The sequence below is a fragment of the Pseudophryne corroboree genome, chromosome 3, assembly GCF_028390025.1.
Source record: "Pseudophryne corroboree isolate aPseCor3 chromosome 3, aPseCor3.hap2, whole genome shotgun sequence".
Lineage (NCBI taxonomy): Eukaryota > Metazoa > Chordata > Amphibia > Anura > Myobatrachidae > Pseudophryne > Pseudophryne corroboree.
Genome location: NC_086446.1, coordinates 316,539,916 through 316,566,908, shown reverse-complemented (window position 1 = coordinate 316,566,908; position 26,993 = coordinate 316,539,916). Strand labels below are relative to the sequence as shown.

The 26,993-nt window shown below is 45.7% G+C and overlaps 1 protein-coding gene across 2 annotated transcripts in view; it reads left to right on the top strand.

The window, feature by feature from the left end:
* CD79B (CD79b molecule) overlaps positions 1 to 26,993 on the top strand; it is a 168,536-nt gene that overhangs the window by 28,007 nt on the left and 113,536 nt on the right. The window contains exon 3 of one of the 2 annotated variants that reach the window (XM_063959463.1): positions 7,294 to 7,323. The exons of the other annotated variant lie outside the window; for it this stretch is intronic. Within the exon in view, the coding sequence (XP_063815533.1) occupies positions 7,294 to 7,323 (30 nt within the window). The remainder of the gene's footprint in view (positions 1 to 7,293; positions 7,324 to 26,993) is intronic. 2 annotated transcript variants of the gene reach the window in all.

The following is a 26,993-nucleotide window of genomic DNA, read 5'->3' as shown; positions in this document are numbered from 1 at the left end:
ACTGCCGCAACTGGATCCCAGGGTTTTCCATACTAGCCTTACCTTTACAAGAGATGGTCTCATCAAACAAACCAGATCGGATTTCGCACACAGATGAGTCCGAACTGGCATTTGAGAGACTCAAACAGTGCCTATCGCAGGCACCAGCATTAGGTATGCCGGATTATGGGAAACCCTTTGAACTGTACAGAACGGAAAGTGCTGGGTGTGCGGCAGGTGTTTTAACCCAGAAACATGGTGATGCCAGCAGGCCGGTAGCCTACTACAGCGCTCAGCTAGACACCGTAGCACGATCTCTCCCCACATGCTTGCGAAGTGTTGCAGCGATAGCATTGCTAGTGAGTAAACGCGAAGATGTAGTGTTGGGACACAACCTGACCATTCATACACCTCATGCAGTGTCAGCCTTACTGAATTCTGCCCAAACCAGACACGTCTCATCTGCACGGTTTACAAGGTGGGAATTAGCACTAATAGCCCCTGTAAACATCACCATAAAGAGATGCAGCGCACTAAATCCTGCAACGTATCTCCCAGGTGTGCCTGGACAGGCACAAAGGGTGGGGGATGAGAGTTATGGTGAAGGAGGATTTAGTACAGACACTGACACACATGATTGTATGGAATATTTGACCCAAAATTTCACTGCAAGGCCTGACATCAGTGACAACCCACTGGAAGGTGTAGATTTTACTTTTTACACTGACGGTAGTTGCCACAGACAGACAGACTCGGGAGACTTGTGTACTGGATACGCAGTCGTAGATGACAAAGGTACCATAGAAGCGGAACCCCTGGGCCCACCACACTCAGCACAAGTTGCTGAGCTGGTCGCCCTAACCAGAGCGTGCGAATTGGCTAAGGGTAAGTCAGCCAATATTTACACAGATTCTAGGTATGCCTATGGAGTAGTACATGATTTCGGGGCCCTATGGCGCCTCAGAAATTTCATGACGGCAGCTGGCACACCCGTGGCGCATGCAACCCACATCAAAAGACTTCTAGCAGCGATACAGGAACCTGACAGAGTGGCTGTTATCAAGTGTAAAGCCCACACATACAGCCAAGACCCAGTGTCACTTGTTAACAGCCGAGGAGACGAAGCTGCTAAATCAGCAGCCAGTACCGCCATACAGACAGACATCACACAACTGATGGTATTCAATACCGTCAACACACAGAAATTGAGTGAAATGCAAAATTTGTGTTCCCCACAGGAAAAGGCAGTCTGGAGGTCAAAAGGATATGGCCAGGAGTCCTCAGGACTCTGGACAGATGGACAGGGTAAGCCAGTGGCACCCAGAGCATACCTTCCAAGTTTAGCTGAGGCGGCACATGGTCTGACTCATCTAGGCAAAGAAGGTATGTGCAAGTTGGTAAGAGCCTACTGGTGCACGCCAGGATTTTCTTCTCATATGGGCAAGAGAGCAATGACATGCCTCACCTGTTTGAGGAAGAATATTGGAAAGGCGATACCAACTGAACCAACCCATATCCCGCCAACGGACGGCCCTTTTCAGGTAATACAAATTGATTTCATACAATTGCCACCTTGTAGAAATTTAAAGTATGTATTGGTTTGTATTGATGTGTTTTCAAATTGGGTTGAAGAGTTCCCCGCTGCCACAAATACTGCTGTGTTTACTGCAAAGAAAATTGTGCAGGAATTTGTGTGCAGGTATGGTATCCCTAGGATAATTGAAAGTGATAGGGGTACCCATTTTACAGGTAAAGTCTTTCAGGTAATGTGCAAATTAATGGGAATTAATAGTAAGCTGCATACTCCGTACCGCCCACAGGCGAGTGCGAAAGTGGAAAGAGTAAACAGCACTATTAAGAACAAGTTGAGCAAAGTGATGGCTGAAACTGGATTGTTGTGGCCAGAAGCTTTGCCACTTGTACTGTACAGCATCAGAACCACTCCCAGGTCCCCTCTTAACTTGTCACCCTTTGAGATTCTTTTTGGTCGACAACCCCATGTAATGATTGACCCCCAGGATGATTTGAAATGTAACAATGAAGTAACTGTAAAGTATTTGGTTAAGATGAGCAAGCAGTTGAGGAATCAAAACAGCAATCTAAAGCTAGTGATTCCTGATCTGCCAGACAGCAATTGTCATGACATTGAACCTGGGGATTATGTAATGATTCGCAATTTTCTGCGCTCAGGTTGCCTGATTGACCGGTGGAAAGGACCGTACCAAGTCTTACTGACCAGCACAACAGCAGTGAAGATTGCCGAGAGGGAGACTTGGGTCCACTCGTCCCACTGTAAGAAGGTCGCTGACCCAGAGAAAGCCCGTGACAAAGAGCAGAGTGTGGAGGAAACCATATCACTGGAGTGTCTGTTCCGGGAAGATTGAGAGGCAGGACTGTTGTCACGGCACCTGAGCACAGAGAACTACAGGATCAGAGGCGGTTGTCGCGCCAAGTTTTCTCTCCCTCCTAATTATTTTCTTTCCCCCATTACAACTCTTTCTTTCTCCCCTGCAAGATGGACTTGCCCCAAGAGACTGCATTCCGTGTTTTCCTGTTGACCCTGTTGTTGACCAAAGCAGTCTGTTTCGGTGAGAGTACCAGAGAGGTAGAGAAAGGATCTGGAGTGGGTTCTGATGACCAGGATGGATTCGTAGAATTCCGAGAGCAACACAATCACCGAGCAAAGGCGAGTATCAGAAAACGATCTGGTAGCCATGACACTAAGAGACATTGTGAAGGATTGTTAGCTGAAGAGAATTGTATCTGTAGGAATTGTGAAAATATAGTTGAGGACGGGTGCATCCAGAGATGTCAGTCCAGCATTAATATCAACATGGACCGTCATCCATTGAGTGACTATCACTCATTAGTGGGTAAGGTTTTAAACCAAACGGAATGCTGGGTGTGCTCACAAGTACCTCAAGGTCATAGAAAATCAGGACTAGTGCCATACTCTTTAACGATAGATGAGGTACTTGAATTAAGGGGTGGGAGACCGGTGGACAAGAAATGTAATATTTCTAGGCCTTAGTATGTTTTAACATTTCCAATCCCCGAAAGCCGGGAAATTGGGAAGTGACATGGAACAACCAAACCATGAATTCTCACACAGAGCCGATAGAATGCCCGTAGACTCAGAGCTTATACGCCAAATAGCCAACAGTGGGAGATATTTTCAATATAGGTACACTCTAGGAAGTAGGACCTATATTGCGCATATCATACAGCCTGATACGTGTACTGAACAGATGAGAGAGTTAGGGATAGGATTTTTCACCTGGAAGGTTTGTAATATGGTGATGTCATTTTCTGTCCCATATGTCCTCCCCGATGATGCATATTTCATATGTGGGAGGAAGGCGTATAAGTGGCTTGCCCCAAACTCAGAGGGATTGTGTTACATTGGAAGAGTGTTGCCAGAAGTAATGACCATTACCCATGAAAAGATGAAAGACGTTCACCGCAATGCTCAAGCTCCTTACACTCACACCTATTACGAACACATTGTAAAAAGACACCTTATAGATAGGACAGAGCATGCAGCCTCTGATTTGATCCACAAATCCACCGGGATTCAACTCCTACTCGCGCTAGATATCACCCGTACCGCCAGAGGAGTTATAAATTTTAGGTATATAACTGCGCTAGCGAACCTGATAGACAATATCACCGAGATGTATGATGACACCTTTAGGTATACTGGGAGAGAATTGCAAGCTTACAAAACGGAACTGATCCAGCACAGGATGGTTCTAAATTACATCACAGCAGTGACAGGCGGGTATTGTGTCACCGTAGCAACTCAGTATGGTGTAAAGTGCTGTACGTATATCACAAACAGCACTGATGACCCAACCGAGGTCATAGATCAAAAGATGGACGATATCTTGCAATTGAAGTGGGAGTTCCGAAGGAGGCACAACCTTACCCTTACTTCTATGAGTAATGAACTGACCGGCTGGGTATCATGGTTGGACCCACGCAATTGGTTCTCAGGTTTAGGAGAATGGGCCCAAAATGTTATCGTTACTGTAGGGAAATTCCTCTTATGTATCCTAGGAGTTGTCATAATGATTGGATTGATATTTAGATGTGTTCGGATTTCAATGAATTGCAAGTGTAGTACCAAATTGATGAGTTTGAGGAGCGAGGGCATTCTAACAACAACTGGTTTAATTTATGACCCATCAATCGAGACAATGCTGTGATAAAATGTGATTCCACGGTCCGTTTCTTTCACCTGTTTCTCCTTTGTTTTTCTCCAAGGTAAAAAGACACCGACTCGGAAGAAGATTTTGATGACCCTTTATACAAACCACTGATGAACTTTTATACAGACATTTGATGAACTTTTAGAGACTTTAACTTTATGGACAGTTGAAAAACTTTGCTTGCCATTTACAGCAAAGATACAGCAACCCGTACAAGACATCAACAAGACTTCAACAAGACATCCAAGGACAATCACATACAATATCATATGAATGCATTTATATATAGCACATAGTCGACAGGTAATATAGGCACATATATTAGCACTCACATATTTTCACCCCTTCATGTATCATCAACTAATGTGCACCCCATTTGTTGGAACTAAAAAGCCGAAAAGAGCTCAGTAGAGTTTGTTATCCCACTTACAGACCCTTAATACGGGATAAGAAGGATTCAATGTATACTTCGCAAAACCTCGAAGCTTATTTTAGAACATGTACGGCACGATGATACATGACCCCTCAGACATGAATTTCATACATACATGCTTTTACTATCTCACTAGGTCATATATTTCCCACCTTCTCCTCTCCTCCCTACTCCCAATCATAAATAGATAGTTCATGGTATTATATATTTTTCTGCTTAATTGTTTAGATAAGTGGCAGTTATTGGTGACTGCCAAAGGGTGGACTGTCAAAGTCGAAAAATATCATGATTCACATGCCTTGCACTAACCCCAATGCACATGCCCGCTGCTCGTGCACCCCCCCCCCCGTGCGTACACATCCCCGCAGGTTGCGTAAGGGACGCTCCAACGTCTCGTGCGCATGGAGATGTGTATTTACGGCTGAGTTTGTAAGCGTCTAGCGTGCGACTCGATCGTAACATATTTAACCCAAATAGCGTATATTATAGTTAATATTCCCCTAGACAACGTCAGCAAGTATGTTTAGTTTAAACTGTTCCTGGACAGAGAGATTCCTCTTTGCATGATAGGAAGGGTCAGACAAAGGTTGAACGGTGGTGTCTAGTATCCAGCTGTAGGGTATTTTAAGGGTAATATTCCTATGATAGTTAGGAAAGATTCGCATGTTCCTGCGCATAGTTATGCGCAGAAGTAGAAAATAGATATAAAATTGTATTTAAAATATATTACGAATGGGGAGAGGATGAGAATGGAATTCACACATAAATTTCCCACAGACTGAGATACAATGGCCTTATTTACACTAAGCTTTGAGATTCTATGAAGAGGGCATACACCTTTGTTTATGAATATGGCCAGGTTTCTCCCCAGAATAATGAGTGCTGAGTTGCCATTGTCTCAACTGAAAGAGACATAAACAAGGGTGAACATTATCTAGGAACAGAGTTTGTTTGGAAGATCCGAAACAATAGCTTTCCACAACATAACCAGACAGAGATGAATTTAGAATACTAACAAGTCCTAGCCATCGCCCACTTCTTGAGCTAACCAATGATCCCTGGTGCAGGACATGTCCCACCCCCTAACCAATGGAAGAAGAGCACATAGTGTCTATTGTATTATGTCTTGAGCTAGTGAATAAATATAGCTTGCAGCAGGCTTTGACACACAAGACTCTCTCCAAAAGGCTTTCTCTTTGAATGCTGAGGGCTGGAATCCAGGACGCGCTTGCGAATCATCCCCACGTATGTATATTTCTCTGTAGCCATTTTATTATCCTTAGTGTTTGCCATTTATTCTCATTCTGTTTGCTTGTGTTTGTCATTGTATGCTATTGTTCATATTATTCCTTGTTATTCTGTTTAGATTTTGATGTTAGTTTTGTAGTGTATAAGCTGTACTGTTTTTCCCTTTTTACTCTAAAGAATCATCCACGAAGGTGTTAGAGCCGGAGTGGTTTTTAAATCCAAACCAGGTCTTGTGTTTTCACTAGTTACTGTAAAGGGCTTTTCTTAGTGACTCAATTGTTTTAACACCATACACATTGCTTAGAAGGTTCTAATGGTTACATCTTTTCGGTACTTAGTTATTAAGGTTTAGAGTATAAGTATATCCTCACTGTGTTTCATTAGCAAGGTTTAAAAGGTTAACCACTGTGTGTGCGCCCACTGTGTGTAATCCGTACACACAGCGCAGCGTGCGTACGCCAAGTGCGTAGCACGTGCACGTGGTCTAGCGGCCATTACGGCTTCACGGTATTGGTATATAGCTTCATGTTTAAAGATAATAATTGACATTATCAGGCTGACTGCCGATCACCATACCGACGCCGGGATCCCGGTAGTTAGGTGGCCGACGTTGGAGGGACAAGGGCAGCATAGCCCCTTGAGAGCTCGCTCGCCACGCAGTGGCCTCGTGACTCTCTGCGCTCACCACAGGTTCTCTTACCACTCTATGGGTTTCGTGGACACCCACGAGAGGGAATAGTCCTTGCTGGTGGGCAATGCCGACTGGCAGGCTGTTAACTGTTCTGGATCCCGACGTCGGTATAGTGACCAGCGGTCTCCCAACTGCCAGTCACATAACCACATCCCGCTTTCAATGCAGAGTTTAATCAAGAGATACAGAGATCCAGCACAAATCTGAGAAACTATTTTAGTGTTCCCCTGAAGTTATGACCTATGCTTAAACAAACATTGCTTTTCAAAGTGTAGATGTTCTCTTTGTTTAGAATTCCTCATTATTGTTTTATTAATGATTATATCTCAAACCTAATTTTCTAATAACAATACTGCTACTTTTCATTTTCTTATTCTCCTGAAGTACACACAGGGAGGTTATGACCTACCCATGGAGAGAATGAGTTGCAGGAGGATTTACTTCTGTTTCATTTGAACTGTTCCCGAAATGTGTATGCAATTTTAATGGATCTAATAGATGTATTTTAATTCTGTCACAGTATGTCATGGTTTATCTGCTGCACCATCAGCAAAGGTTTTTTTTTTTTTAATGCTCAAAATAAAGATATATATTTTTATATAAGTAGAAATGAAACAATTTTTATAAAATGTTGTAGGTAACCACAGTAGACTAAAACATTGTGTATGAGATTTCTCTTTGGTCAATGCAAATGCAGTATATTGTGTATTCATATAGATCTTCTATTGTAGCTGCAGATCATTGCTGTTGTACAAGTGCAGGTATGTTTTTATAAATTCACTTAGTTTATACATGTAACATGATTTATACATGTAACATAATATGTTAATATGATAACATGTAATATTTATAATAGCTGTCTTCTTTTTTTTCATGTTTAAGCCTATGCTACATATAATGCAGTGCAAGTAATTCCTTATTAACATTGTGCTACAACAGGTATGAGCTGATTGTAATGTTTCTCTGTTATCAGCTGGGAGTAGAGAAGTATAGAAAGGCTCTGGTCTCATCAACTCTGGTTTATTGGAGGAAGAACATGGCTGTGTTACTAGTTTCCTATTGGTCTACACACACTGTTGGACTGGAGCATGAAGGGCCTATCGGGGGATGCAGTGGTAGGGGCCCATGTTTAGAGGTGTGGCCAACCTCCAGAGGAGGTGTGTCCAACCACCACAGAGGCTTGGTTTACCAATACAGCATGCATGGTCTGGGCCCCTTGAATAATATAGTCCATGCATAATAATGTACCAGATGAATAAAATAAATTCACTGTAGAAAATACACTGTAGTCCTGTGCAGTATAATGTAACAAATGTATAATGTTTAATTCAAGCACACAGTCTAGAACCTGGTCCTTAGAGGAGGGGGTGGGACCTCAAGCAATGGGGCCCACTGGGGGTTTCCCCAGTACCCCTGTAGGCCAGTCCAGCACTGTCTACACACTCCCAACCCTCCTAGGCTGCTGGCATGTGCACTCACTGACAGGGTCATGGTAATAATCCTGGCCTACACTTATCATTTTAACTTAATTTATAACACAATTCGTTCTATGAAGCTCCTAAACCAGCATGTACTGTAGGTTTGATCATATCATTCTAAGCAATAGAGAGTGAGTTCTGTGAGATCTAAATTTTCTAATGGAAAATCTACCTCTAATCAGCCTATAGCTATTAATAGACAATAAGAACTGACTGTGTTGCTGTACATATCCCAAGTGACTGTCAACACACAGACGTATAGTGATTTACACCTGGAAATTTCCATAGTAGGTTTTTATTTCAGAGGTAAAAATCTCAGAACAAAAAAGAAAGAAAAAAGGAAGGAAAGATGTCTTTAATTAGCGCACTTTGGAATAAAATTAACCTTTATTATATCAATATAAAACATCCACATTGGACACAGACCAATGAACTATATGGATAAAATAAAACTACAAAATGTCAAATAAAAATGTAAAAAAAATAAAAGGAATTAGTGGTGTTAAAAACACAATGTGCCCCACAGGGGTGTAGTATGAGTGTCCAGCGGCCGGGATCTCGGGGGCCAGCATACCGGTGTCGGGATCCCGACCACCGGCACACCGACAGCTGGGCGAGCGCTAATGAGCCCCTTGCGGGCTAGCTGAGCTCGCCACGCTATTTATTCTCCCTCCATGGGGGTTGTTGCACCCCAAGAGGGAGAATATGTGTTGGCATGCCGGCGCCAGTAAGCTGGTCGCCGAGATCCCGGCTGGCGGTATACTGAAGACCACCCGCCCCACAGCCTATCTATTTTTATAATGGCTGCTTAATAGTTCATATACACAGTTGAGTCACATCATGACCACCAGATAACAGCCACAGTAACCCCGTGTGTGACTTGACCACAGCAGGGTTAGCTGAACTGTCGTTCTAGACACACATCTGGTAGCCTACAGGTTCATTTTGATGGTGAGCTGCTCCAACGTAGCGTGTCGGTCAGCCCTCACGCACCTTTGTAGCCGACATTCCCCTCTCACATCAATGGCATGTTGTGCTCCGCAGTTTCCATGTTGGTTATTCGCAATGGTGCCATTTGTCCAGTCACGTTACACGCAATAAATAAACAAACTGCGGTTTCAGAAATACTGCCACCTTTGGCCCGCAAGCCGATAATCATCCCTTTTACCCATGACAGCAACGAGTGATATGTGTGCAGATGGTCTGCCACACACTTTATATACCCACCAATACAGCGTACGACACGTTGCGTACTTCATGGGCTACACCCTGCCAACGTCAAATGTAGGAGGTGGCCATAATGTGACGCAGCCATGTATAATATGCGTCTGTCTGTGTATTATTTGCCTGCTCTTAATTAGAAACAATAAATATTATTGTGCAGTGCCTAGCTGACAAGAGGGAATAAGATGCTGCCCCATCCACACAAATTAAAAAGGGGGCATCTGTGCTATATCTGAATAGAAGGGATTCCATCTATGGCATCCAGAGCCCCTGAGCCAGCCCAGGCTTTGTTGAGTGAGCACTGCAGTTTGCATGGTAACAATAGAGAAGCCCTCATTTAGGGCGTGTGAAAACACTAAAGGCAGAGAGGATGACAGACAAGGCTGGAGTTACTTTGAAACTCCATATCCAATTGTACTGGCCCAAACCACAAGTGTAGTGCTGCCTGTGAACCACTGTATGAAGGGTTCTGCGAGTGTGTGTTTTATCAATACATACAGGAAGGCAATTATGATTGAGTGGCAAATTAATATAAGGGACAAGGGGTGAGGTGTAGGAAGATCAGATACTGTCACTAAGATGATGGCTGCATTGTAATGGTCACTAGGATGTGGTTTTATATATTGGCTACTTGTGGCTCTCTGCATTGTATGGTGGCCGCTAGGATTCTATCTGTAATTTATAAATGTTACTCTGATGCTCCCTGCATTGTATGGAAGTCACTAAGATACTCTCTGTGTTGTATGGAAGTTAATAGAGTGCTCTCTACTATAAGACTGTCACTATGAGACTTTATTGAACGGCAGTCCATAAGATGCTCTTTGTAATAGTAATCATTATGGGGGTCATTCCTAGTTGATCGTAGCTGTGCTAAATTTAGCACAACTATGGTCATGAACTCAGACATGTGGAGGGATGCCCAGCACCGGGCTAGTCCGCCCTGCATGTCAGTGCCCCCCCCCCTCCGCAGATGCCTTTGCACTTCAAGAGTAGCTCCCGACCAGCGCAGCTTTAGCGTGCTGGCCGGGAGCTACTAATCGCTCCCCGGCCCATAGTGGCTGCGTGTGACGCCACTCCCCGCACGGTCCGGCCTCGCCTGCATTCGCCAGATCGCGCCCACGAAACGGCGCCCAAACGCCGCCGTTTCGCCCCCTCCCATCCATCGACCGCCTCTGCCTGTCAATCAGGCAGAGGCGATCGTAGCACAGTGACGGGCGGCCATGCGCAGGCGCACTGCTGCGCCGGCGCATGCGCAGTTCTGACCCGATCACTATGCTGCAAAAAACTGCAGCGTGCGATCGGGTCAGAATGACCCCCTAAGTGTTTTAACTTTTAGGTACATTTTAGCAGAGACGATGTAATTTATTTTTTCTTTAACTCTGCTAAGGTATATGCATTTTTATCTCCTCCCATTCTTTTGATGACTTACAATTGATTTTGGACCCACCTATATGAGCCCATTTTTATATATTTTTATGGCCACTTTAAATTTCCAATCTGCCTCTGACTATAGTATGTAACAGCCCAGCTTTGAGATACATTATAATGAAGGTGACCATCTAAGCATAGGTTATTTGATCTCACTTCAAATGAGTATTGTTTTTCAACACTTGTGTGTCATCTTAGAAATGCATGTTAGCAAAAGTAAAGAGTTATTTCAGAATTAAATTTACGTTCACTTTAGGTCCCCCCTAATTTACATATTTCCATTTTGCCCCTAAAATGCTGCACATTGGAGTCTTAGTTATATTATAAATAATGTAGCTACAAATTATTTGTGCTAAATAATTTCATGGTTTTCAAAAATAAAAAAAAGTCATCAATTAATGAATACAAGTAATAGTTACAATAGTACAAGTGTAAATTAATGTGAAACAATAGAAATAAACTGAATCAAGGAGGCTTGCCTAGTTGTAGGGAGGCGCACAAACCGTTTGCTGTTACCTTTAAGTGTAATACCTGTGATCATCCACCAGATGTAGCTTTTTAAAATCACCATTGCGCATGCGTGTGTGTTGTATAAAATACAATACTGAACTACAGCGTAAGAACTACTTTACTAGTGCGTCTCATTACTCTACAATATGCTACAGTAAGTCATACAGTATATTACAGTGTACAGACGCAAATACAGTAGTACAGTATATACAGACGCAAACGAACGTGATAAAAGCCACAATATAGTCCATTGACGTTAGGATTATGTAAGCGTCCAAGTCCTGAAAAAATAAGATTTTAAACCTACCGGTAAATCTATTTCTCCTAGTCCGAAGAGGATGCTGGGGACTCCGTAAGGACCATGGGGTATAGACGGGCTCCGCAGGAGACATGGGCACCTAAAAATAACTTTTCCTATGGGTGTGCACTGGCTCCTCCCTCTATGCCCCTCCTCCAGACCTCAGTTAGAGAACTGTGCCCAGAGGAGATGGACAATACAAGGCAGGATTTAAAATCCAAGGGCAAGATTCATACCAGCCCACACCAATCATACCATGTAACCTGGAACATACATAACCAGTTAACCGTATGAACAACAACAGTGACGGTCCAAGACCAACTCCAACTGTAACATAACCCTTATGTAAGCAACAACTATATACAAGTCTTGCAGAGTTTCCGCACTGGGACGGGCGCCCAGCATCCTCTACAGACTAGGAGAAATAGATTTACCGGTAGGTTTAAAATCTTATTTTCTCTTACGTCCTAGAGGATGCTGGGGACTCCGTAAGGACCATGGGGTTTATACCAAAGCTCCCAATCGGGCGGGAGAGTGCGAATGACTCTGCAGCACCGACTGAGCAAAAGCTAGGTCCTCGTCAGCCAGGGTATCAAACTTGTAGAATTTAGCAAAGGTGTTTGACCCCGACCAAGTCGCCGCACGGCAAAGCTGTAATGCCGAGACGCCTCGGGCAGCCGCCCAAGAAGAGCCCACCTTCCTAGTGGAATGGGCCTTAACCGAATTTGGAACCGGCAATCCAGCCGTAGAATGAGCCTGCTGAATCGTATTACAGATCCAGCGAGCAATAGTCTGCTTCGAAGCAGGTGCGCCAATCTTATTAGCAGCATACAGGACAAACAGTGCTTCTGTTTTCCTAATTCTAGCCATTCTGGCTACATAAATCTTCAAAGCCCTGACTACATCCAGGGACCTTGAATCCTCCAAGTCACTCGTAGCCACAGGCACCACGATAGGTTGGTTCAGATGGAATGCAGAAACCACCTTAGGCAAAAATTGAGGGCGTGTCCTCAATTCCGCTCTATCCACATGAAAAATCAAGTAGGGGCTCTTGTGTGACAAGGCCCCCAATTCTGACACTCGCCTTGCCGATGCCAAGGCGAACAACATGACCACCTTCCAGGTAAGAAATTTCAACTCAACCTTGTTAAGTGGTTCAAACCAGTGTGATTTTAGGAACTGCAACACCACGTTCAGGTCCCACGGTGCCACTGGAGGCACATAAGGAGGCTGGATGTGCAGCACTCCCTTTACAAACGTCTGGACTTCTGGAAGAGAAGCCAATTCCTTCTGAAAGAAAATCGAAAGGGCCGAAATCTGTACCTTAACAGAACCTAATTTCAGGCCCATATCCACTCCTGTCTGCAGGAAGTGGAGAAAACGCCCCAAATGAAAATCTTCCATAGGCGCGTTCTTGGTTTCACACCAAGACACATACTTCCGCCAGATACGGTGATAATGTTTCACCGTCACCTCCTTCCTAGCCTTTATTAAAGTAGGGATGACCTCCTCCGGAATCCCCTTTTCCGCTAGGATTCGGCGTTCAACCGCCATACCGTCAAATGTAACCGCGGTAAGTCTTGGAATATACAGGGCCCCTGTTGCAACAGGTCCTCCCTCAGAGGGAGAGTCCAGGGATCTCCTGTGAGCATCTCTTGAAGATCTGAGTACCAGGCCCTTCGAGGCCAGTCTGGAACAACGAGTATCGTCTGTACTCTTCTTCGCCTTATGATCCTCAACACTTTTGTGATGAGAGGAAGAGGAGGAAACACGTAGACCGAGTGGAACACCCATGGCATTACCAGGGCGTCTACTGCTACTGCCTGAGGGTCCCGAGACCTGGCACAATACCTCCAAAGCTTTTTGTTGAGGCGTGACGCCATCATGTCTATTTGAGGAATTCCCCAAAGACGTGTTATGTCTGCAAAGACTTCTTGATGAAGTCCCCACTCTCCTGGATGGAGATCGTGTCTGCTGAGGAAGTCTGCTTCCCAGTTGTCCACTCCCGGAATGAAGACAGCCGACAGAGCGCATTCGTGATTTTCCGCCCAGCGAAGAATCCTTGTGGCTTCCGCCATCGCGACTCTGCTTCTTGTCCCGCCTTGGCGGTTCACATGAGCCACTGCTGTGACATTGTCTGATTGAATCAGAACTGGTAGGTTTCGAAGAAGACTCTCCGCTTGTCGAAGGCCGTTGTATATGACCCTGAGTTCCAACACATTGATGTGTAGACAGGACTCCTGGTCTGACCACAGTCCCTGAAAATTTCTTCCTTGGGTGACTGCTCCCCATCCTCGGAGGCTCGCATCCGTGGTTACCAGGATCCAGTCCTGAATTCCGAACCTGCGACCCTCCAGCAGGTGAGCACTTTGCAGCCACCATAGGAGAGACACCCTGGCCCCTGGGGACAGAGTTATTTTCCGATGTAAGTGCAGCTGCGACCCGGACCATTTGTCCAGAAGGTCCCATTGAAACGTCCTCGCATGGAACCTGCCGAAGGGGATGGCCTCGTAGGCCGCCACCATTTTTCCCAGAACTCGAGTGCATTGATGAACTGACACTTTTTTCAGTTTTAGCAAGTCTCTGACCATGTTCTGGATGTCCTGGGCTTTTTCCAACGGGAGAAAAACCTTCATTTGTTCCGTATCCAGTATCATACCTAGGAACATTAGTCGAGTTGTCGGAATCAACTGTGACTTCGGTAGATTCAGAATCCAACCGTGTTGCTGGAGAACTCTCAGAGAGAGCGTTACACTGCTCAGCAATTTCTCTCTTGATCTCGCCTTTATCAGGAGATCGTCCAAGTATGGGATAATTGTGACTCCATGCTTGCGCAGGACCACCATCATTTCCGCCATTATCTTGGTGAAAATCCTTGGGGCCGTGGAAAGCCCAAACGGCAACGTCTGAAATTGGTAATGACAATCCTGTACAGCGAATCTCAGGTACTCCTGATGGGAGGGATATATGGGGACATGAAGGTACGCATCCTTTATGTCCAGTGACACCATAAACTCCCCCTCCTCCATACTGGCTATAATCGCCCTGAGCGATTCCATCTTGAATTTGAATCTTTTCATGTACAGGTTTAGGGATTTTAGATTCAAAATAGGTCTTACCGAACCGTCCGGTTTCGGGACCACAAAGAGGGTTGAGTAGTAGCCTCTTCCCTGCTGGTTCAAGGGAACCCTGATAATTACTTACTGTAGACACAGCGTTTGAATTGCAGCTAACACTACATTCCGTTCTGGTGTAGAAGCTGGTAATGCCGACTTGAAAAATCGGCGCGGGGGCACCTCTTCGAATTCCAGTTTGTAACCCTGGGAAACTATTTCCAACACCCAAGGATTCAGGTCTGAGCTGACCCAGGCCTGGCTGAAAAGTCGAAGACGTGCCCCCACCGGTGCAAACTCCCACAGGGGAGCCCCAGCGTCATGCTGAGGGTTTTGTAGTAGCCGGGGAGGACTTTTGTTCCTGGGCACCGGCCGAAGCGGGTGCTCTTTTCCCTCTTGCCTTACCTTTGGCAAGGAAGGAGGACCCCCGACCTCTTCTGGACCTTTGCGACCGAAAAGACTGCATCTGATACGGTGGTATTTTCTTTTGCTGTTGGGGAATAAATGGTAAAAAATTTGATTTACCTGCGGTAGCTGTGGAAACCAGGTCCGTCAGCCCATCCCCAAACAATACGTCTCCCTTATAGGGTAGGACTTCCATGTGCTTTTTTGAATCCGCATCACCCGTCCATTGGCGAGTCCATAAGGATCGTCTCGCTGAGATAGACATGGCATTGGCTCTGGAAACCAGCAATCCAATATCTCTTTGAGCATCTCTCATAAATAAGACTGCATCTTTAATATGGGCTAGAATTAACAATACAGTATCTCTATCCATGGTATCAAATTCAGCCGTCAGATCATCTGTCCATGCTGAAATTGCGCTACATACCCATGCCGACGCAATTGTCGGTCTTAGCACAGCTCCAGTATGCGAATAAATAGACTTTAAAGTAGTCTCCTGCCTGCGATCCGCAGGATCCTTGAGGGCCGCTGTGTCTGGAGACGGTAGCACCACTTTCTTGGACAGGCGTGTTAAGGCCTTGTCCACAGTGGAAGGTGATTCCCAACGCACCCTGTACTGTTTAGGGAAGGGGTCTGCCATATAAATTCTTTTGGGGATCTGCGGTCTCTTTTCCGGAGTCTCCCAAGCCTTTTCAAAGAACTTATTTAGTTCATGAGATGTGGGAAAATGTATAATCTGTTTCTTTCCCTTAAACATGTGTACCCTCGTGTCAGGAACAGAGGGTTCATCAGCAATATGCAACACATCCCTTATTGCCACAATCATACACTGAATGCTTTTTGTCACCTTAGGGTGCAATTTTACTTCATCATAGTCGACACTGGAATCAGAGTCCGTGTCGGTAGTAGTGTCCACAATTTGTGCTAAGGGACGTTTTTGAGACCCCGACGGGCCCTGTGAGTCGGTCCAATCCGAGGATTGGACCCCCTGATGCCTCCCCTGATTCAGCCTTATCAAGCCTCTTATGTAAAGATGCCACACTTGCATTCAACATATGCCACATGTCCATCCAATCCTGAGTCGGCACAACCGACGGGGACACACCACTCATTTGCTCCACCTCCTCCTTGGAGAAGCCTTCCGCCTCAGACATGTCGACACGCACGTACCGACACCCCACACACACAGGGATAAACCTATAAGGGGACAAGACCCCAACCAGGCCCTTAGGAGAGACAGAGAGAGAGAGTATGCCAGCACACACCCAGCGCCTAAATAACACTGGAAAAAAATGACCAGATAGCGCTTTTTTATATATACTATCCAAATTCCCACTCACTGCGTTACCAATGTGCCCCCCTCCTTTTTTTTCCAGCCTGTGAAGTGTTCAGCAGGGGAGAGACCGGGGAGCCAGCGTTCTCATGCAGCTTCTGTGGAGAAGATGGCGCTGGTTAGTGCTGAGGATCAAGCTCCGGCCCCCCCCCCCCCCCCCCCCCCCAACGGCGGGCTTCGGTCCCAGTGCAATTGTAATAAAATGGCGGGGGATCTGTGATTTATACTCTATTGTGCCCAAAATTTAGGAATATTGCTGCCCAGGGTGCCCCCCCTGCGCCCGGCACCCATCAGTGCTGCCTCTGTGTGTTGTCTGGGAGCAATGGCGCGCAGCGGTACCTCACGAAGATCTGAAGTCTTCTGCCGCCTGAGATGTCTTCTATCTTCTCATACTCACCCGACTTCTATCTTCCGGCAACTGTGAGGAGGACGGCGGCGCGGCTCCGGGACGAACCCCAGGGTGAGACCTGTGTTCCGACTCCCTCTGGAGCTAATGGTGTCCAGTAGCCTAAGAAGCAGAGCCTATCAGTTAAGTAGGTCTGCTTCTCTCCCCTCAGTCCCACGATGCAGGGAGCCTGTTGCCAACAGGACTCCCTGAAAATAAAAAAACTAACAAAATTATTTTTCTACAAAAACTCAGGAGAGCTCTCTGCAGTGTACCCTTTCTCCACTGGGCACAGAATCTAACTGAGGTCTGGAGGAGGGCATAGAGGGAGGAGCCAGTAAACACCCATAGGAAAAGTTATTTTTAGGTGCCCATGTCTCCTGCGGAGCCCGTCTATACCCCATGGTCCTTACGGAGTCCCCAGCATCCTCTAGGACGTAAGAGAAATAGTAGTGTATACAGATGCAAACGAACGTGTTACAGGTATGGTCTATTGATGTTAGGGATATGTGAGCATCCAAATCCCGTAGCCATTGCTGCCTTTAACCATCCTGCGGCGGTGAAAGGCAGCAAATATGGCCCTACTGGCCCACCGGTAAGCTCTCAGCTGATCCTCGTTGCTGGCGAGAGCTTGGTCCCGCCAGTGAATGAAGATTCGCAGTTCTCCGCTGCTGAAGGGCCTGTCACAGCGTGCTGCCATTATCCCCTCAACAGACGAAGTCAGAGACGTGCGTCCCAGACGTACGTACCACGTTCTTCATCTTGCGGCCGTGATGCAGGATGTCAGTAGAACTGAACTGGTTTATACTGTATAGTATTGTGTGCAACGGCAGACAGTTACAGTAGTTATGGAAACTGTTGTTTTCCTGTGCGCATAATCATATTCAAACTTCCCGTTTGTTTTGATTATACCATAACGGCTATGGGATTTGGACGCTGATACTCTACAATACAGTACAGTGTATCCCTAACGTCAGTGGACCATACAGTAGTTTGTAACATGTTCTATAGCCAGGGTCGGCGCTACCACTAGGCAGCTTTAGGCAGTTGCCTAGAGCGCCGGCCGCTGGAGGGCGGCACTTAGCAGCACAACTAGGAGTGAGCGGCCTCCACTTTCCCCCGCAACCCACGGCACCGTTTTTTTTTTTTAAATATAGTTCTGTGGGTTCCGGAGGGGATTGAGGACAAGTGCGGCATCAGGCAGGCAGCAGGCGCCCGCCCCCCGACAGAAGCAGCCGTCCACCTCGCGCTATCTGCAGCGCACTGTGCACTCGGAGCCGGCGGCAGCACCAGGAACAGTGCCTCCCCGCCAGCAGCAGCCGGCCGCCCGCCCCTCACCTGCTGCTGTGCACTATGGAGCCGCCAGCAGCAACAGCAGCAGTGAGCCGGAAGATGGTGGCAGCAGCGGGGAACGGTACAGCTTCCTGGCCAGTGGTAAAATGTCGCCCCCTTGGTGCGATGGTGGGGCACCCGGAGTAGTGGCTGCCTGGAGTCACACCCCGGGGAAGTGGTAGTTGCAAAAATGTGCACTGAAGGGGGGAGGGGGGTTGGATTTATGCACAGTATGTATGAAGACATTATGGCCCTCATTCCGAGTTGATCGGTCGCAAGGCGAATTTAGCAGAGTTACACACGCTAAGCCGCCGCCTACTGGGAGTGAATCTTAGCTTCTTAAAATTGCGACCGATGTATTCGCAATATTGCGATTACTAACTACTTAGCAGTTTCAGAGTAGCTCCAGACTTACTCTGCCTGTGCGATCAGTTCAGTGCTTGTCGTTCCTGTTTGACGTCACAAACACACCCAGCGTTCGCCCAGGCACTCCCACCGTTTCTCCGGCCACTCCTGCATTTTTTCCGGAAACGGTAGCGTTTTCAGCCACACGCCCCTGAAACGCCGTGTTTCCGCCCAGTAACACCCATTTCCTGTCAATCACATTACGATCGCCGGAGCGATGAAAAAGCCGTGAGTAAAATTACTTTCTACATAGCAAAGTTACTTGGCGCAGTCGCAGTGCGAACATTGCGCATGCGTACTAAGCGGATTTTCACTGCGATGCGATGAAAAATACAGAGCGAACAACTCGGAATGAGGGCCTATGTGTATATAGATGTATGGAGACAGTGTATATATGTGTGTATGTATGGAGGCTATGTATGTATGTATATATGTATGTACATATGGAGGCAGTGTATGTATATATGTATGTACATATGGAGGCAGTGTATGGATGTATGTATGGAGGCAGTGTATGGATGTATGTATGGAGGCAGTGTATGGATGTATGTATGGAGGCAGTGTATGGATGTATATACGTACGTACGTACGGTGCAGTGTGTGTATGAATGTATTTATGTATGTATGTATGTATGTATGTATGTATGTAGGCAGTGTATCGCTGTATTGTATATATGTGTGTATATATATGTATATATGTATGTATGAAGGTAGTGTATGGCTGTATATATGTGTGTGTGTATGAATGTATATGTGTATGGAGGCAGTGTATGGATGTATTGTATATATGTATGGAGGCAGTGTATGGATGTATATATGTGTGTGTGTGTATGTATGGAGGCAGTGTATGGATGTATATATGTGTGTATGTATGGAGGCAGTGTATGTATGTATGTATGTGTGGATGAACTGTATATATGTATGGAGGCAGTGTATGGATGTACTGTATATATGTATGGAGGCAGTGTATGGACGTATTGTATATATGTAAGGAGGCAGTGTATGGATGTACTGTATATGTGTATGGAGGCAGTGTATGGATGTATATATGTGTGTATGTATGGAGGCAGTGTTTGGATGTATATATGTGTGTGTATGTATGGAGGCAGTGTTTAGATGTATATATGTATATATGGAGGCTGTGTATGGATGTATAGAGACAGTGTATGTTTATATATGTATGGAGGCAGTGTATGGATGTCCCCCCCCTCCTCCCCCTGGCGGTCATCTGACAGACGGGATCCCTGCTTCAGTATGGTGACCGGTGGTCTCCCAACCACCGGTCACCCGATATCAACCCTGTGTGTATGTATGGAGGCAGTGTATGTATGTATGTATGTATGTATGTATGTATGAGAGGCAGTGTATGTATTAGAGAGGCAGTGTATGTATGTATGTATGTATGTATGTATGTATGTATGTATGTATGAGAGAGGCAGTGTATGTATATATGTATGAGGGAGGCAGTATATGTATGAGAGAGGCAATGTATGTATGTATGTATGAATGTATATATGAGAGAGGCAGTGTATGTATGTATGTATGTATGTATGTATGTATGTATGAGAGAGGCAGTGTATGTATTGAATGTATGAGGGAGGCAGTGTATGTATGTGTGTATGAGAGAGGCAGTGTATGTATGAGAGAGGCAGTGTATGTATGTATGTATGTATGAGAGAGGCAGTGTATGTATGAGGGAGGCAGTGTATTTATGAGAGAGGCAGTGTATGTATGTATGAGAGAGGCAGTGTATGTATGTATGTATGTATGTATGTATGTATGAGGGAGGCAGTGTATGTATGAGAGAGGCAGTGTATGTATGTATGTATGTATGTATGTATGTGAGAGGCAGTGTATGTATGTATGTATGTATGTATGTATGTATATATGAGAGAGGCAGTGTGTGTATGTATGTATGTATGTATGTATGTATGTATGAGAGAGGCAGTGTATGTATGAGAGAGGCAGTGTATGTATGTATGTATGTATGTATGTATGTATGTATGAGAGAGGCAGTGTATGTATGTATGTATGTATGTATGTATGAATGAGAGAGGCAGTGTATGTATGAGAGAGTCAGTGAATATGTATGTATGTATGTATATATATATGTATAAGAGACAGAATAAAATAGAAAGAGAGATGTGTGTGTGGCAGAAATAAAGGGAGATAATATATATGTAAAAGAGAGCAACAATGAGAAAGACAGAGAAAAAGTAGAGAGTTGTGAAGGAATGAGAGAGTATGAATGTATATATGAGAGAGGCAGTGTATGGATATGTATGTATGTACGTATGAGAGATGAATGAAATAGAAAGAGATAGGCAGCTGGGTAGGGTGCCAGGATCTGGGAAGGTGGTGCCACTGAGTGTAGCTATGAAATAATTAATGATATCTTTGAGAGATAATGCAGTCAGACGGCTGGGAAATGTATAAGATGCCACCTATGAACTTTCACCTTAGTGACTGGGAAAGTGAGTAACTGATGACGTTGGGGGGCAGTAGGCAGACATTTTGCCTAGGGTGCCAAGAAACCTTGCACCGGCCCTGTCTATAGCTGTGGCTCTAACATGATTTGATTAAAATAGCACTCCGTGTCTGTGAAATGAGCAGGCTCCCAGGGGAGGGGGAAGGGGGAGGTGGTTCAAGGACACTGCAGGTACTGTATTGTCTTTGCACACAGTATTTAATTTAGCAACTACCTCCCACCTTCCCCTGGGAGCCTCCCAATTTCACAGGGAGGGAAGTCAGGTTACAATAAACTGACAACAGTACTGTATAGACACGATCTCTTGTGTAAATGGTAGCAGTGATACCTTCTCATACAGTACAACACAGAATCTCTAACGTCGATTAACTACAGTACAGTGCTGTGTTACTTGAACAGTTAGTTACGTCAGGATACACTATTTATATTTATTTATATGTCTACAGGACCTATTACCGCTGTGTATTTTAGCTAGGGGATTCAGACGCTCCTCCAGCATTGCCCTGACTCTTGCAAATTTGATGCCGTCGCTGGCTTCATAGCTGAGGGTTTCCGAGAGTTACAGGGTCATGAACGGATGCTACTTTGTCAACTTGCTATGCGATTGAGTCTGGTGTATCGTAATGTGCACTATCCCTATTGTTCCTGTGTAATATAACTAGGGTATTGAGACGCTACTTCAGCATTGTCCTGACTCTTGCAAAACTGATGCCATCGCTGGCTCCATAGTTGAGGGATTACATAACAGAAAATGAATAAAGTGTCAGGATAAAACAAACATGCACTTGCACTGCGGGAATCGAACTCGGGACTATTAGCATGGGAAGCGGCACACTTCACCATTCAGGCACGATGCCTCATGATAGATAAGCTCATGTGTAAATGTACTATAAGCAGTGATACCTCCCCATTGGTGTTTGTGCATGCCGTTACAGGACTTGGACGCTCATATTGCAGAACACGGTATTTAGCCACCACCTCCCCCCATCACCCCTGGGAGCCTGCTCATTTCATAGACAGGGAGGGAGGTCAGGTTACCATAAATGTACAACACAGTACTGTATAGACACAATCTCTTGTGTAAATGGTAGCAGTGATCCCTTCTCAAACAGTACAACACAGAATCTCTAACGTAGATTAACTACAGTACAGTGCTGTGTTGCTCGAACAGTTAGTTGTGTCAGGATACACTATTTATATTTATTGATATGTCTACAGGACCTATTGACACTGTGTATTTTAGCTAGGGGATTCAGACGCTCCTTCAGCATTGCCCTGACTCTTGCAAATTTGATGCCATCACTGGCTCCATAGCTGAGGGCTTCCGAGAGGCGCAGGGTCACGGGCGGCAGCCACTTTGTCAACTTGCTATGCGATTGAGTCTGGTGTATCGTAATGTGCATTATCCCTATCCCAGGAAAAAACAAACATACACTCGCACTTTGAGAATCGAACCCGGGACTCTTAGCATGGGAAGTGGCTCACTTCACCTCTCGGGCATGATGCCTCATGATAAATAGACAAATAGACAAGTGTAAGTGTACTGTAAGCAGTGATCCCTCCCCATTGGTGTTTGGGTATGCCGTTACAAGACTTGGACGCTTATATTGCATAACTCGGTACATACTTTTACGTCAATGAACTACATTATTGCTTTTACACATTAGTTGCATCTGTATGCTTTGCCTACGGGGGTTGGACGCTCACATACAGTAACACAGCAATGGATAAGTGTTTTAACATGTTTGCGTCCGTATAAACTTTTTTTTTTAAATTGACTCTCCATCTGGCCATTGGTCTGTGTGTACAGTATACAGTACATTAACATTACAGTTGTTACTGACCATTTGCCAGAGCTTGTAGATCAATCCGCCGCTATTCTCTCTAAAGTACTGGATCAGTGGGGGGCGTGGCCACGGCGGCAAGCAAGTAGGCAGCAGGTTCTGGAGCTCCCTGGGCTATTGATCCTGCTCAACATCCTGGGCCCTTTCCTGAGGCATTCTTGGGCTGATTACTATCCCCCGTCCCTTTGGGCAGTGGCGAGCGTCTACTGCAGCCACTACGGCTGGCTTCCTGACTGAGGCGGCCGCCGCCTGGAGCTGGGACCTAGGCTGTCTCTGGATCCCTGGCCTTAATTTGATACCTGCGGCTGCGAATCTGCGGTGGATTCCGGCGCCACCGGGTGCCTGGGGAGTGGAGTGTCCCCCTGAAGCCCCTGGGACTCCCCGCCTTGCTGTTCAGCGAGCCCAGTCTGCGGTCTACATTCCTGCACAGGAAGAGTGGAAGCAGTGGGTCCGGTGGCCATCTTGGAGGCAGCTCCCTCAGCCAGCATTACACAGCATTGTCAGCCTGTGGAGTTCACTTGGATAAGTGAGCTATTTCTGGGCATAATGCTTTAATATCCTGCTACTCTGATATAGACTGCCTTTCTTATCACTGAATAGGTGGGACTTTACTGCCCTTCTTGACACTGAATATTTAGGACTGTCACTGCCTTTCTTGACATGGAATATCTGGAACTTTGGTACCATCTGCACCTGGCTGTGCCTCTGTGATATTGCTTGAGCTCCCTTTTCTGTCTGATCGCCGGTTCACCCTTGGTCACCATGGTGATGGACGGCCAGCGTGCGGCTGCGGCTAAATTGGAAAAGTATGCTCGCCAATCTATCAGCCAGCCGGCGCAGTCATCTCCTAAATCTAACCACTCTACTCAACCTGCTTCCCCATCTGGGGCCAACTCAGGTTCTTCTATGCCTCCTTCTGCCCCCTCCGTTCAACAGGTACTGGAAGCTATAGCGGGTAGCGAACAACGGTTATCCGACAAAATGGAGAAAGTGCAATGTGATCTTTCTTTATTGAGACAGGATGTCCAGCACATTCGCAAGAGAGTGAGGGATGCCGAGACGCGGGTCTCCAACCTGGAGGATTTCTGTGGTCCTTTGAAGCAAACTGTTTCGACAGTGTGCCAGCAGGTTTCATCGCTGCAAGCTAAGCTTCTGGATGTGGAGGGACGTCTACGCAGAAATAATGTACGGTTTGCCAGCCTGCATGAAAAAGAAGAAGGGTCACATCCTGAGGAATTTCTGGAATCATGGCTCAAAGAGTTGTATGGCGCGGACTCCTTTACCTCACAGTGCCCACAGAATACCCTCCAGGCTCCTACCTCCTGGTGCCCCTCCACAAACTTTTATCGCAACATTCTTACATTATAAAGACCGTGACTCTGTCTTTCGTCTGGGTCGCACAAGGGGCCCACTCCTCAAGAATGGTGTCAGTGTCTCCATTGCGGAAGTCCAAAAGGACCGGGCCCAGTTTCTGCCCATCAAGCGTCGTCTCTGGGACCTGAATCTCTCCTATTCTATGTTGTTTCCATCCACACTTCGTGTGGTGGCGGACTCCATATTCTCATATTACCAGCATTTTAAGTTTTTAGCTTACGAATCGCTTGGTTATAAATCCAGTAGTTTGGAAAACACATCAACAGCGATGGTCACCACTGTCAAGCCCACACAAGAAAACTCTGATGAGTTTGCCCTATGGCAGTATTTCCCAACTCCTGTCCTCAAGTACCCCTAACAATGCATGTTTTACAGATCGCCTAGGTTGTGTAAGAGTGTATTCATCACTGGCAGACACATTTTACAACTTTCACAGGTGGAGCTAATTATTTCAATTGTGATACCGAGGAGATCTGTAAAACATAAAACGCGAGGATGAGATTTGAGAAACACTGACTTATGGATTCCAAAATATATGAACAAATGGATCTGTAAACACACCGGTTGATGTAGAGTTGGATATAGGAGCTTTTTGTTTTGGCACATATGACACTTTTCTGTTGTGCACGCTCACAAAATATTTTTACTCCTCTCTGCTTTGATAGATTCAAACTGATTTTGATTTTATGCTTAATTATGCTTTGAGAGGCTGAACAGAGTATGATGGACTGTACAAGTGTTGGTCAAGTGCAGTTAGGGCATATTCATGCACATGCTTTCCATGCCAACCACAAGACACATATGTGCCTGTTGTGAGGCGTATAGCTTGCGGGTACTCGACCACTGCTGTAAAATACATGCATATGCTTTCAAGGGTTGGGTTTGGCTGACTGCCAGTCACCATACTGATGCCGGGATCCCGGTTGTTAGTTGGCCGGCATTGGGGGGGCAAGTGCAGCAAAGCCCCTTGCGGACTCGCTACGCAGCGGCCTCTGTGACTCTGTGCACTCACCACAGGTTCTATTCCCACTCTATGGGTTTCGTGGACACCCACGAGAGGGAATAGTCCTTGCTGGTGGGCAATGCCGACTGGCAGGCTGTTAACTGTTCTGGATCCCGACGTCGGTATAGTGACCAGCGGTCTCCCAACTGCCAGTCACATAACCAAATCCCGCTTTCAATGCAGAGTTTAATCAAGAGATACAGAGATCCAGCACAAATTTGAGAAACTATTTTAGTGTTCCCCTGAAGTTATGACCTATGCTTAAACAAACATTGCTTTTCAAAGTGTAGATGTTCTCTTTGTTTAGAATTCATCATTATTGTTTTATTAATGATTATATCTCAAACCTAATTTTCTAATAACAATACTGCTACTTTTCATTTTCTTATTCTCCTGAAGTACACACATGGAGGTTATGACCTACCCATGGAGAGAATGAGTTGCAGGAGGATTTACTTCTGTTTCATTTGAACTGTTCCCGAAATGTGTATGCAATTTTAATGGATCTAATAGATGTATTTTAATTCTGTCACAGTATGTCATGGTTTATCTGCTGCACCATCAGCAAAGTTTTTTTTTTTAATGCTCAAAATAAAGATATAATAAGATTTTACTTACCGATAAATCTATTTCTCGGAGTCCGTAGTGGATGCTGGGGTTCCTGAAAGGACCATGGGGAATAGCGGCTCCGCAGGAGACAGGGCACAAAAAGTAAAGCTTTTCCAGATCAGGTGGTGTGCACTGGCTCCTCCCCCTATGACCCTCCTCCAGACTCCAGTTAGGTACTGTGCCCGGACGAGCGTACACAATAAGGGAGGATTTTGAATCCCGGGTAAGACTCATACCAGCCACACCAATCACACCGTACAACTTGTGATCTAAACCCAGTTAACAGTATGATAACAGCGGAGCCTCTGAAAGATGGCTTCCTTCAACAATAACCCGAATTAGTTAACAATAACTATGTACAATTATTGCAGATAATCCGCACTTGGGATGGGCGCCCAGCATCCACTACGGACTCCGAGAAATAGATTTATCGGTAAGTAAAATCTTATTTTCTCTATCGTCCTAGTGGATGCTGGGGTTCCTGAAAGGACCATGGGGATTATACCAAAGCTCCCAAACGGGCGGGAGAGTGCGGATGACTCTGCAGCACCGAATGAGAGAACTCCAGGTCCTCCTTAGCCAGAGTATCAAATTTGTAAAATTTTACAAACGTGTTCTCCCCTGACCACGTAGCTGCTCGGCAAAGTTGTAATGCCGAGACCCCTCGGGCAGCCGCCCAAGATGAGCCCACCTTCCTTGTGGAGTGGGCCTTTACAGATTTAGGCTGTGGCAGGCCTGCCACAGAATGTGCAAGTTGGATTGTGCTACAGATCCAACGAGCAATCGTCTGCTTAGACGCAGGAGCACCCATCTTGTTGGGTGCATACAATATAAACAACGAGTCAGATTTTCTGACTCCAGCTGTCCTTGCAATATATATTTTTAATGCTCTGACAACGTCCAGTAACTTGGAGTCCTCCAAGTCACTTGTAGCCGCAGGCACTACAATAGGCTGGTTCAGATGAAATGCTGACACCACCTTAGGGAGAAAATGCGGACGAGTCCGCAGTTCTGCCCTGTCCGAATGGAAAATCAGATATGGGCTTTTGTAAGATAAAGCTGCCAGTTCTGACACTCTCCTGGCCGAAGCCAGGGCTAGAAGCATGGTCACTTTCCATGTGAGATATTTCAAATCCACCTTCTTTAGTGGTTCAAACCAATGAGATTTTAGAAAGTCCAAAACCACATTGAGATCCCACGGT